The 14,669-nt window shown below is 30.8% G+C and overlaps 1 protein-coding gene across 1 annotated transcript; it reads left to right on the top strand.

The window, feature by feature from the left end:
* The first annotated feature begins 8,490 nt into the window (after positions 1 to 8,490).
* LOC111397246 (3-ketoacyl-CoA synthase 6) lies at positions 8,491 to 10,322 on the top strand. Its single transcript, XM_023024071.1, has one exon. The coding sequence runs from the start codon at positions 8,568 to 8,570 to the stop codon at positions 10,056 to 10,058; it is 1,491 nt and encodes a 496-aa protein (XP_022879839.1). The 5' UTR covers positions 8,491 to 8,567; the 3' UTR covers positions 10,059 to 10,322.
* Positions 10,323 to 14,669: the final 4,347 nt, after the last annotated feature.

Genomic DNA, 14,669 nt, shown 5'->3' with positions numbered 1-14,669 from the left:
TCTCTTTTGTGTGCGACCCATTAGGTTCCCGACCACGATGCCTAACGACGTAAAATATTATTTTGATCTAATCAAAATTGATAAATTAAAACACCCTTTTAATTTATCGTCATTTCACATTCGTCGTCTCTGATTGACATCTAGCAATGTGTCAGGGCAATACATGTGACGAGAAATGTCACGTGGTATGACAAAACCAAATTCGTTTATCGTGATACTATAATCCCTTCGTTAATATGATCCGATCAATTACGAGATATGAAATTGTGTCAATCCCGAATTTCGATCATATCTTTCACTCCACTATTAAGTCAATATAAATCGAAAACTCCTTTTCGACTTATGAGTACACCTTGGCCAATGATTTCGTTATCGACTTAATTGAATGAAACGCAGATCATAATCTCCTACTATTTAAGAGTGACGAATCCTTTATTGGTCACTCACAACCTTCATACGATTCTTGACGTACCCAAACGATATCGTATTAGCGGGCCTTTGCAGAGCAACATTCAACACCACCAAAGTATGACTGTCCTCATATAAGGTACCATGACGACCTCAAGTCTAAGGACCAATTCCACTACCGAACGTTAGAGATTAACCATTGACACTCAGATAGTTATCCATGTGGAATCTCTCGACGGATCTCCAATGTTTTGTTCCATAACAAAACATCCACGTGTCATTTAAGTGTCACCACACTTTAGCTTGTGAGATCAGCTACTTACTTCACAAGTAAGAAATGCCACACGTGATGGTCTATCCGTAATAACGATATCCGTATCTCGTTATTACTTACGACCACGGACGATTTAAGATTCAATCAGATGTAATTTATATCTCACAATCACAACTCTTTGTCATTAACAAATTACGAAGATTTGAATCTACGGACTCTATTATTTATTTAATTGTCTATTAATTAAATAATAGATCTGCCATTAAATTGCATTAATTATATATACAAGTATTTATGTCCAAAATTAATTGGACCTAGGGTATAATACTTACAGACTGTCTATTCATTAAACATCAATATCATGTAGATCGGAAATTCTTCTACTTTCATGCCACTTGGATACCAATCAATAGAATGCAATGGAGATGTTCTTAGTAGGTCAAGCAAGCAATGAAGAGTGCTGAGTGCATAATGGAAAAAAATGTTTTTATGTAACCTTCCTCCAATTTTATCGTATATAAGTCTTAATTTGTCGTCGTTATGTACTTTAAAAGAGTCAAAAAGTATCTTTCCAGAATAGAGTCCCATAGTTTCATTCGAGTGAAATTTCGGCAACATCTATCAACGTTGACTTGAGCCTACTTGCCTTGAGCATCGCCTAACACGACACTCCCCCAGTTGCAAGTCTAATTTATGTGGTATTTGTTTGATCTTAATAAATCTCTTTCACCTTCGTACGACATACAAAACCCCTTTTCGTATTGTCATGTTTCGAATAACTTCTTGACAAATACTTCATTGATAATCTTATCAACAAGTCCTAAGTTTAGTTGTTTACTAATGAATTAAGATGGAATAAATCTCCATATTGCGATGGGGTTAAGTAGTTGGTGGTTGAAGGTTTGAGGATGCTTGTATTTATTAAAGCATTAAAACGCAGTTTCTAGTTGGCTGTCCTTCATGAAATTTTTGAGTAATTGCTATGAGAAAATGTTAGGTGACTTGGACCCAAATTTTAACACGTCGTGTGTTTCGAACTCTCTTGCAAGTGTTGTAATAAATCCTTTGATGTCAACCTATGAGAACCCAACTACTTTCTGTTCATCATCTACATTCTACAACTTTCTTGCACCAACTTTTTGAGGGATGAGAGAATGGAAAAAATAGATAGCTTTTCGAGGTTGCGAAAAATTTAATTGTACTTGATCTTCCGTGAAAGTAGTATTATTAAATCTTAGGGTTTCATTTCAATATTGATCTTGTTAACTAGAGGAGCTGAAGTCGTCGTACAAAATTGTTGCTTGTACAGAAATAGTAATGTTGAAGTTTGACTACCCATTATCGAATTGCTCACTTGAGCGTTGTTTTTGGCACTAATATGATACTAGGTCGAGAGATTTTAAATGTCAACTTTTTTAAGAAAACTAGAACGAATTTGATTATTGATTTCGTGTTTACTAAAGAACGATAGAATGCAAAAAATAATTCATTTATCAGAGCTCAAGAATATAATCAATTTTTTGTTTGCCCAAAGAAATCGAATGGGACGTGTCCGAGTATGAATTTAGCATATGAACATAAGTACAAGTAAGAATTTAAGAATGACTGTAGGTAGGATTAGCTTGTCAGGGTAACGCGCAGTTGGGAAGCTGGGATGGCTATTGGCTGGCTTGTTAATGTAATGTATTTATTTTTGAAATCTATTAAGTGCATAATATATACGTGGGCCTGAATAAATTAATTAATGTTCAATTATTTGTGACTTAATCAATTTAAACATAATATTTTAAATTATTGGGAGAGCCCTAAAGCTACAATACACCTAAAACACATAGAACACAACCATATGTTGACTATAATACTTTGTTTGGTTTATCTAAAAATTTATATTATTAATAGATTTTGACAAGTATTGATGAAATGTATGATTGAAAAGTTCATAAAAATTGTGGATCTCATAAAATGTGTGACTGAAAATAAGTTTCGGAAATGACGACAAAACAAGAGCACTTCAATTCCAAGCCTAAGGGAAGAAGAAGATTTCCTTGATCACGAACACATTGGTTTTACATTTAGCATCAAGATTTGAGAGTTTCGACGGTAAAATGCTACTCTCGTCACTCGATCGTACACGTGTTATGTTTCAACTTGACGAAATTAATTGGTAAGATATGCTTTTCCTAGTGATTAAGTTTGGATACATATTTAATAAGCAAAATGCATGTATAAGCCAACTCCTACAGCAAGAAAGAGCCGTTTTCAGTTTTCTTGTAAACATATATAAAATAGTACTATAGTCTCTCCCAAGAAAAAATTACAATTATTTTCAATTGAGTAAACAATCTGTTTAATCTTAGCAATAGTTTTCTTGTAAACATATGTAAAATAGTACTGTAGTCTATCTCATGGAAAACTGACTATTATTTTCAATTGAATAACACAATCTATTTAATTTTACCAATACATTTCGATTTCTTGTAAACATATATAAAATAGTACTATAGTCTCTCTCAAGGAAAATTAACTATTGCTTTCAACTGAGCAACACAATCTATTTAATTTTAGAAATACATTTTAAGTTTTCTTGTAAACATATATAAAATAGTTCTATAGTCCCTCTCAAGAAAAATTGACTATTTTCAAATGAATCACACAATCTATTTAATTTCTTTTAAGTTGATTTTGCCTCGATAGACTTTATTGTCTCGCGTTCTGAAACCTCACTGTCTCAAACAATGAGACTTACACTGAATCAATTATAGAGTTTAGTATCGTTATCTATGTAATGCGTTTGATGCAATTGTTATAATATTGCCACGATCTTTGAAGAAACGCCAACAATGGGAAAAAAAATATGTACACAGGTTTTTTTTTTTTTATTTAGAAAAGATGGTGCTAGGTAATTCAATATTTTTTGTATTTTTAATTATAGAAAAATGTCATGAAGAATATGCATTGACCTCTTTTAACATTCAACTCTAGTGAACTATTCTAGTAAAAATATAATACATAATAATGACTACAAGTCAACCTTCAGCAATAAGAAGACCACATGTGAAATTGTTTACATTACAAATTTTCAAATAAAAAGCTAATTGAGGAGACCAAGTCATCTCGTTTAGTTTCTTTTATATTCAACTTGATGCAAGTCAAGTAGATTGATAGGGTTGAGGAAAAAAAATTTACCATAAAGATCTCGACCCCTCCCTTCAATCCATTTCATACAAGTTTTATTACGATTTGAATCTCTTCTTAAAATGTCAACCTTTTTAAGAGGGGTATTCAAATTTTTATATGTTTGTCTATATTTTGATAATTAATCGATGTGAGGTTTATCTATTAACTTGTCCCATAAAATGGTGTCTCATTTGTGCAGATCAACTTTGAAATTCGTGTGCTTATTTTTTAGTTTTAATTGAATCAAATTATTTGTTTGAACCTAATGGACTCTCATATCATATAAAAACTTGAGTTCCATCTAAAAATTATATTTATTATGAGGAGTATTCCAATTCATTATATGTTAATCTATATTTCAATAATTAGCCGATACGAGATTTAACCCTTAACATGCTCAAGTTTTTTTAAAGTTCAAACATTTTATATCTCTTACTGTTCAATTCAATGGTATTTTAGTCGTGTTGAATATTGAGTTGAAAACATCATCAAATATAACAAAATTGTCTTTAATGGAATCGGCTTAACAAGATCACACTTTCCCCCAGATATTCAGATAATTCTATTACATTGAATTAGATAGAGTGACGTTCAAATTTAAAAATGATTTTAATTACATATAAATTTAAAAGATAAGGGCTTGTTTGCGTTCTGTTTCCGTTTTCAATTTTGAGTTCATTTTCAATTTTCTGTTTTGATTGTATGCTTTAAGATTATTAAAAATGTGTTTGAATTGTCATTTTAAAATGAAAAACTATTTTTCAAAACAAGAAACTAGAAAACACATTTTGCTTGAAATTATGAGAAATTGTATTATGACATTCTATTCCATTGAAATGGACTATTTAGTAAAATATAAAAAATTTATATTTATAAAATATCAAGTAATATATAAATTTCAACGTTGGTAAATCTTACAATATCTTTTTCATGCTATAAAAGTAAACTAAATAAAAAATAAAAAATTGAGTTAGCAAAATATAGGAAATAAAAGAGAAAAATTAATGACATGTATTGAGAATTTTTATTTGTATTAATTTAAATATATTTCTTAAATTCTTTTATGCAAATAACCATTAAAAGTTTGAACTATTTTTATTTTTTATTTTACTTGAATTTTTAAAATTTTTATTTTGCAGAACATTATTATTTAAAATTCTAGAATTTTACTTTTTAGAAATTTATTTTATTTTTATTTTTTAGAATTTATTTTTTCAATTTTTTATTTTTTTCAATTTTTATTTTTAGAATTTTTTCTAAATAATTTTTTTTTTCAAATGCTTAGTTTGTGTTTAATTTGCTGTTTTCAAGCTAATTTCAGTCTTTAATTTTAATAAATATTGAAAATGTGTTTGGTTTATTATTTCTGAAAGTACATAATTTAAAAACAAGGATAATTAACAAAAAACTCAAATTACATTTTTGATGTTTTTGAGTTTTTAGTGAAAATTCTAAAAATATTTAGAATACGAAAAACAAATGTGTTAAATAAACAAAATATTTAAATAAGTTTTTTTTAAAAAAATAATGATATAAAATTTTAGAAAATATAAATCCAAAAAGTAAAATTGATGAATTTTGGAAAAATAATATAAAAAAAATTCTAAAAAATATAAATATACATTATGAAAAATTCAATTATAAAAATTTCTAAAAAAATAAAAATAGTTCAAACTCTAATGATTACTATAAAAATTCTAAAAAAATATTTAAATGAACACACATAATGTAATTAATTTTTATTTTTATTTCCTAAATTTTGAACTCAATTATTTATTTATTTTTAATTTACTTTTGTAGCTCAAAAAAATAATGTAAGATTTACTAACTTTAAAATGTATATATTACTTGATAGTATATTAACATAAAACTAATAGACTGAATAATAAAATTTCATGACATAAAATGTCATTAAACAGTTTTTTCAAAAATTTCAAATGAAAATTATTTTTTAATTTCTATTTTGAGAAATAATTTTTCAAAATGACAAACCAAATGCGTTTTTCATAATTTTTAAACAGATTTTCAAATCAGAAAATTGAAAACCGAAAACTAAAACACGAATCAAACGGACCCTTATTTTCCATGTGCCAAGTGTTTTTAACATGTTTATTGAAAACATTCAAAATGTCAAAAATATATTTTGAGTTTTATGTTATAAATTTTATCTTATTTTTGAAAACTTTTTTTTTTTTTAAATATCACAATAAGCCCTTGTTTGTTGGTCATTCTTTAAAAAAAAATGTTTTGAATAGTATTTTAGGAGAATGTGTGGTTAAAAAGTCAAAAAAAATTTGGTTTATACCTAGAATATTTTATTGTATGAATATTGTGCGAATGTGATTGAAAATAATCCTGTTAAAAATAATTTGAAAAAAGAATGGAAATTAAAAACAGCGGCTAAATAAGTTTTGAGCACTTTATGAAGTCAGAAATTGAAAATAACAAATCAAAACGTATCCTAAAGTATTCAACGGTAAAATCCAAGAAATGAATAACAAAAAAAAAAAAAAAAAAAAAAAAAGAGTATATAATTATCATGTTAACAATCATTATCGTGGTTTCTTCAATGTGGTTGGCCCAATTTCTGGACGTGGACAAATCGGCCTTTATTAGTAGTGGCACGTAAACCTGACAGGTTGACCCGTCGTTGGCCGTCAAATTAGACTAAAACAAAATAGAGTGTAATTTTGGTTTTAGAAATAAGCATTTTTTTTTCTATGTTGATCCTCATTTTGAGCAACAAATTTCGAAGTCAACGAATAAGAGTAAAAAACTTCCAAGAAAACCTTCTATTGTAGGGACATTGACTAGGCAACTGAAACAGCTGAACATACTCAAGATTACAAGGCAATCCAATTATTATTTGGGTTTATCTTAGGAATTAGGATAGCAATAGGGTGGATAATTTTCGAGTTAATTGAGAATCGGATGAAAATGACAAAATGGCGAGAATCCCTGATTTACCGGGATGGGATAGGGACTGGGATAGAGATCGAAATCGGGATCGGGATGTGAATGACGATGGGAACAAAAAAGCAGCTCTTAATCGGGGAAGGGATCCCCGTCCTATTTAAGTTTTTTTAAAAAAACACTGTTCATCATTACTCATAAACAAAAATAATAAGATAAAATAAAAAAGGGTTAAACGGGAATTGAGATTGTTCCCATCTCGTCCCATCACCACTCGAGTGGATGGGACGTACCATTTAAAATCACGAATGAACAAAAATAGGAATACTATTTATGCTCGACACCTTTATTAAACGAATCAATCAAAAATAAAAACGAAGAAAAAACAATACAAAGCAAGGTTAACATTGATCTGACCGAAAATTATTTCACTCTACATACAAAATTTCTAGACTTTCTGGCACAGATGAAGCTTGTGAATCATTCAAGAATACATCGATTTAGAATCATTGAATCTTCAAATTTCCGACCAATAATTAGGAATAATCTCCTCGTTTTACTCAATATATGAAAAAACACCTTTTAGACTGTTCAAATAGCAAGAAAATTTAGCATTACTCTAGTTAGTAGCGACGTGATGAGTTGTTCAAATGTAGGTACTTGCACAAATCACAATACAATTATATATTTTGACATCTACCTTTAATTTACTCCAATTTTATGTGTCTATTCTAATTGGATTAATATTGTTAGATATAATTAATAATTTGTTCGGTAACGTGAACAATATTGAATGGTTTTACTAAAAAAATATGTTCAAACTCCTACTATTATAGAGTTGTTATAAGCTAGGATTGATTTGTTGTGTTCGATATGCAATGCAATCGGATTGTTTGATGTCTGAAACATTAGTTTAACTACTTGACTGATATTGTCTTTCAGTTCAATTGGAGAAGCTCGTCTAGTTACACAATATTATGGTGGTTAAAAAATAATCATTCGCACTATCAACAATAAGTATAATAGTAATACGTTGCAGAGGTTGGAGGTATGTTTAGGTTGAACAAGAAAAGATATAAAATTACGTTCTTTGGAATAAAAATGTTGAATTATATTATTCACTTTAATCCACCGTAATATCCTTACCTAGTAATATTTTAATCTAGTTTTTTTATACGGTCTAACTCGATGCGACAAACACAACCTTAGAATACATTGGTCATTGTATCTGAGAAAGTTTATATTCCAATAGTGAGTTATAGGAAATAATTTGCTTGGAAACAAAAATTTTGTACTACATTCGAACCAATAGTGAGTTAAAGTTCTTGTTCGGAAATAATTTGCTTGGAAACAAAAATTTTGTACTACATTCGAACCAATAGTGAGTTAAAGTTCTTGTTCGGAAATAATTTGCTTGGAAACAAAAATTTTGTACTACATTCGAACCAATAGTGAGTTAAAGTTCTTGTTCGGAAATAATTTGCTTGGAAACAAAAATTTGTACTACCTCCAAAGAAAAAGAAAAGTCAGTGTTAAAAAAATAATAATAATAATAAAATAACTAAAATAGTAAATGCATTATTGAAGAAAATTTATGGCTTGACAAAATTAGTATAGTACAACAGAAAACTCCAGCTAAGGGAGCGTTGTGTGACATGAACTTATTCATTTAATTCTCTTACCTGCCTTCATTCATTTCTTACTCTTTAAATTCCGCTTCTTCTCGGCCTCCTCCTCTCCCAAATCCAACCTCAACCCGCAGTATTTTGTTTCCCAAATTCTCTTCTTTCTAAAAATGCCACAAATTTTGCCAAACTTCTTAAGTTCTGTTAAACTCAAATATGTGAAGCTTGGATACCAGTATCTTGTCAATCATATTCTAACTTTCTTTCTTATACCAATCATGGTAGGCATTCTTGTCGAAATCCTGCGGTTAGGCCCTGAAGAAATGCTTAACATTTGGAGATCACTTCATTTTGATCTTGTCCAAGTGTTGTGTTCATCATTTCTAATCATTTTCATAGCAACTGTGTACTTTATGTCCAAGCCTCGGTCGATATATCTAGTTGAGTACGCTTGTTACAAGCCTCCTATAACTTGTCGAGTACCTTTCTCGACATTTATGGAGCACTCTCGGCTTATCCTTAAGGAAAATCCGAAAAGCGTTGACTTCCAAATGCGCATTCTTGAACGATCAGGACTCGGAGAAGAGACTTGTTTGCCTCCCGCCATTCATTATATTCCTCCCACTCCAACAATGGAAGCTGCGAGGGGCGAGGCTGAGCAGGTTATTTTCTCAGCTATTGGTTCATTGATGGAGAAAACCAAGATCAAGCCTAAAGATATTGATATTCTTATTGTGAACTGCAGTCTTTTTTCTCCGACCCCATCTTTATCTGCCATGGTTGTGAATAAGTACAAATTGAGGAGTAACATAAAGAGTTACAATCTTTCTGGCATGGGGTGTAGTGCTGGTTTGATATCAATTGATTTGGCTAGAGACCTTTTACAAGTTCATCCCAATTCATATGCTCTTGTTGTAAGTACAGAAATCATTACACCCAACTATTATCAGGGTTCTGAAAGAGCAATGCTTCTTCCTAATTGCTTGTTTCGGATGGGAGGTGCTGCCATTCTTCTATCCAACAAGAGGAGGGACCGGAGACGAGCCAAGTATCGACTAGTCCATGTCGTTCGAACTCACAAAGGAGCCGATGATAAGGCCTATAAGTGTGTATATGAACAAGAAGATCCGCAGGGAAAAGTTGGGATTAATCTATCCAAAGACCTAATGGTTATAGCTGGTGAAGCTTTAAAATCAAACATTACAACAATAGGCCCACTAGTCCTTCCAGCCTCTGAACAGCTCCTCTTCCTCTTCACACTCATCGGTCGAAAAATATTTAACCCTAAATGGAAACCTTATATTCCCGATTTCAAACAAGCATTTGAACACTTTTGCATCCACGCCGGTGGAAGGGCAGTGATTGATGAACTTCAGAAGAACCTTCAGTTGTCGGCCGAGCACGTCGAGGCGTCACGAATGACGCTACATCGATTCGGTAACACATCGTCGTCTTCGTTATGGTACGAGTTGGGTTACATCGAGGCCAAAGGAAGGATGAAAAAGGGTGATAGAATTTGGCAAATAGCTTTTGGAAGTGGATTCAAATGTAACAGTGCTGTTTGGAAATGCAACCGCACAGTTCGCACACCAACTGACGGACCATGGCAAGACTGCATTGATAGGTACCCAGTGCACATCCCAGAAATTGTGAAGCTCTAAATTATTTTAGCCATATATATTGGAAGTTTGGGTTGACCTTTTTCTTTCTTTTCTTTTTTCTCTTCCAAATGTCTGCAAAAAATAATAGTAATAATTCTGCATGCATTTACTCTTAGAAGATTGCATATAAGATAATGCTTTATGAAGTTGTAATTCAGTAAAATTTCTGAATACTCTCAGATGAATGTTAGTCAATAGTATTCCATGTACCAGTTCAGAATGCTTGTAATGAATGAAGCTACAAGAATTCAATGTTATATATAATTATCTTTTGAGTTCATATGGTGAAAACAGTAGCAATCATATACCGAGGTCATGGCTTAGTCGAAGTGGTAAGAGTCAACCCTTCTGAAGCCAATGGACTCGGTTCAAATCGAACGAATTAGTTGTATTAGATTGGTACAAGTAATCAAAATTTCCAGCCAACTCCATTAATGCTACATGCAAGAAAGGTTTTCCTTTTCTTAAATGAGCCAGTATAGGTACAGCAAATAGTGGCAACCACTTGTTTAGATCAAAATTATTATATAAATAATAGACATATCTCTCTCAGTCATAAACGTTTGAAGGGACCATGAAATTGTCGTCAAGAGTGACAAGAAAGGCAATTGGCGATTGCCGGTGGCTTGGTTGTTGGGCAGTATTCAATAATTTGGGTTTGGATTAGAAAAGTTGGATAAAGTGATGTTTAATGCAAAGTTGAATATTCATTAAAGAATATGAAAGTGATGGTGTATATATAATGATTTATTCAATATCATTCTTAACATATGGATAACAAATTAATTTAGTTAAAATATTATAAACTTATCAACCAATAGATTTAGCAACCCAATTATGTCTCGGTAATTTTGTAGTAAACTTTGTCACAAGATATTAATCATTTTGATCCATAAAGATATGATTGTTTTCATTTTCATATTGATTAAGATTTTTCTTACGTATTTTTCTAGCGTACATCCACATCAAATAATGATTTAAATAGGAATTGTTCATATTTGTTAAAAGCAAGACATATTATAGGTACATATTAGAAAAATAAAAAATCACCTACACTCTAATAAGAAAATGACTTATAATTTGTAACACGTGAAAAATAAAAGCAAACGTAGATAACAAAGAGATAATTAAAAAATAAAGTACAAGAACATAAAATACTATTAGCAATGATATCTGTTTATAGCCAGTTATTAATTAACTTGATTGTCCTCAAAATTTAACCCATGACTCGAGCATGGCAAAGGCATGATTACCACTACCCATGAGATGATGATGATGATAAAAAAAACGTCTGCGAGACTGCTCATATGGTGGCGAAACTCAATTGTGAGGTGGAGCTCGACTACCCTTGTAAACGGGTGGACCACATTTAGTGACCACCCACAAAGTGATCGAGCTCGACCTCTCTTATAATGAGGGGTGGCCACACGTTCTTTCGTTCCTTGCTAAGCTTATAACATGTCTCCATTTTTGTGGATCTTGCATGACGTGTTCATGGTAGATGTCTATATAAATGTCTCTATGCATTATGCACATAAAAAGCGTCTACAAAAGATATATCTTAAACAATTATGCTTGAGGTACGGATAGGGGTTCACCCCTACTGAACACTCACAACATGGGGGGGAGGGAGGTGTATGGGGTTTTGGCTAATTTTTTATACAGGTGGGACCTACCTACTATGAGGGTTAGTAGGGGTTCTATACATGGTAAAACAACATAATTGTATATTAAAAGGTGAACGTTATTAAAAATCCATTTGATTAATCTTTTGAAAAGTCAAAAATTACTTTTGAAATCAAAACGTTGTTTCTGAACATATTTGGATAGCTTTTTAAAAGTGTTTTGTCTAACTAAAAGAGCTTTTAAAAAAAAAAACTAATTTAAGATAGCTTCCCCAAAAAATTATTCTATAATAAGTAAAAAAAAAAAAAATGAAGCAAAAGTTGAAGTCCTGTTAAATAAGTCTCTATCGGCTTGAATTGCTCGTGATGTCATATTAACACTTGAAGTTTCATCTTAAGGTATCAATGTTGTTAAGAGCAGTAACAAATTCTTACATATTGTGTATTATTTTAATATTATTTGATATGAGATTTATGGGTAAGCCTATGTGTACACCTTTGTTGACACATAATACGTGTCAAAAATTTAACCATTGATTAAAAAATGTGTTATTAAGATCAATATATCGAAATTCGTCAACTTACAGAGATATAAAACATTGTGTATATGTAGCATAACCCGGTATTTATCTATTAAGATGTCTCTACAATATGGTATTTTTTAGAACATGAATTTTGAAATCCATATACTTATTTTATTCTTAATCGGATCGAATCGCTCATTGAAATTTAATGAACTCTGATATGATATTAAGATACGTGGTTCCATTTTAAAATGTTAATCTTATTAAAATGAGTAATACAACCTCTTTTATTAATTAATATTTCTATGATTACAACTACCCATGAGATGATGATGATGATGAGAAAACGTATGCGAGACTGCTCATATGGTGGCGAAACTCAATTGTGAGGTGGAGCTCGACTACCCTTGTAAACGGGTGGGCAACATATAGTGACCACCCACAAAGTGATCGAGCTCGACCTCTCTTATAATGAGGGGTGGCCACACGTTCTTTCGTTCCTTGCTAATCTTATAACATGTCTCCATTTTTGTGGATCTTGCATGACGTGTTCATGGTAGATGTCTATATAAATGTCTCTATGCATTATGCACATAAAAAGCGTCTACAAAAGATATATCTTAAACAATTATGCTTGAGGTACGGATAGGGGTTCACCCCTACTGAACACTCACAACATGGGGGGGAGGGAGGTGTATGGGGTTTTGGCTAATTTTTTATACAGGTGGGACCTACCTACTATGAGGGTTAGTAGGGGTTCTATACATGGTAAAACAACATAATTGTATATTAAAAGGTGAACGTTATTAAAAATCCATTTGATTAATCTTTTGAAAAGTCAAAAATTACTTTTGAAATCAAAACGTTGTTTCTGAACATATTTGGATAGCTTTTTAAAAGTGTTTTGTCTAACTAAAAGAGCTTTTAAAAAAAAAAACTAATTTAAGATAGCTTCCCCAAAAAATTATTCTATAATAAGTAAAAAAAAAAAAAATGAAGCAAAAGTTGAAGTCCTGTTAAATAAGTCTCTATCGGCTTGAATTGCTCGTGATGTCATATTAACACTTGAAGTTTCATCTTAAGGTATCAATGTTGTTAAGAGCAGTAACAAATTCTTACATATTGTGTATTATTTTAATATTATTTGATATGAGATTTATGGGTAAGCCTATGTGTACACCTTTGTTGACACATAATACGTGTCAAAAATTTAACCATTGATTAAAAAATGTGTTATTAAGATCAATATATCGAAATTCGTCAACTTACAGAGATATAAAACATTGTGTATATGTAGCATAACCCGGTATTTATCTATTAAGATGTCTCTACAATATGGTATTTTTTAGAACATGAATTTTGAAATCCATATACTTATTTTATTCTTAATCGGATCGAATCGCTCATTGAAATTTAATGAACTCTGATATGATATTAAGATACGTTGTTCCATTTTAAAATGTTAATCTTATTAAAATGAGTAATACAACCTCTTTTATTAATTAATATTTCTATTTTTTTATGTGGGATTTATAACTTTAAATGAGCTCACTTGAGTATATCAATCTTGAAACTTATGGGCTCGTTTGAATATTTGTTGAATCGAGTTTACTCGTTGAATTTAAATATGCTCTGACACCTTATTAAAATTTTGAGTTTCATTCTAAAATGTCAACTAACTTGTTAATAATAACTCAAACCTTTATACGTATTGTATATTTATTTATTCATTATTCGGCCAGGGATGTAGCCGTTAAAATGCAATTCATAATTTACGATTTAAGTATTTGTTTGTGTTGGGTAAATAATGATGAGTTCTTTATTATTGGAGTCATGCTATATGTACAATTATTGTTAATAACATTGCTTGACAATATCATATTCATCCATTTTAAGAACTATTTTTTATGTCAAAAGCTCTGATTTTGATAACACGTAAATATGCTCTGACACCTTATTAAAATTTTGAGTTTCATTCTAAAATGTCAACTAACTTGTTAATAATAACTCAAACCTTTATACGTATTGTATATTTATTTATTCATTATTCGGCCAGGGATGTAGCCGTTAAAATGCAATTCATAATTTACGATTTAAGTATTTGTTTGTGTTGGTAAATAATGATGGGTTCTTTATTATTGGAGTCATGCTATATGTACAATCATTGTTAATAACATTGCTTGACAATATCATATTCATCCATTTTAAGAACTATTTTTTATGTCAAAAGCTCCGATTTTGATAACACATGGTTATCAACCATGTTTGTTCAATTAGCTTTATTGTTATTATTGGGTGCATGGAGAATTGGCACCTCAGGATTTCTTTGGGAGTCTTCTTTTACGATTTTGATCGTTTTTTAGGTGGCACCATCTATGTTGAGAAAATCAGTATTTATTACTTTTTATGGACACTAATTTTTGGTGGTTCGGTGTAGTGTATTTTATACGTATTTCTCAACT

The sequence above is a fragment of the Olea europaea genome, chromosome 7 (genome assembly GCF_002742605.1).
Source record: "Olea europaea var. sylvestris chromosome 7, O_europaea_v1, whole genome shotgun sequence".
In the NCBI taxonomy this organism is placed as follows: Eukaryota; Viridiplantae; Streptophyta; class Magnoliopsida; order Lamiales; family Oleaceae; genus Olea; species Olea europaea.
The sequence above is the reverse complement of the archived record's forward strand: the minus strand, read 5'-3'. Positions and strand labels throughout refer to the sequence as shown.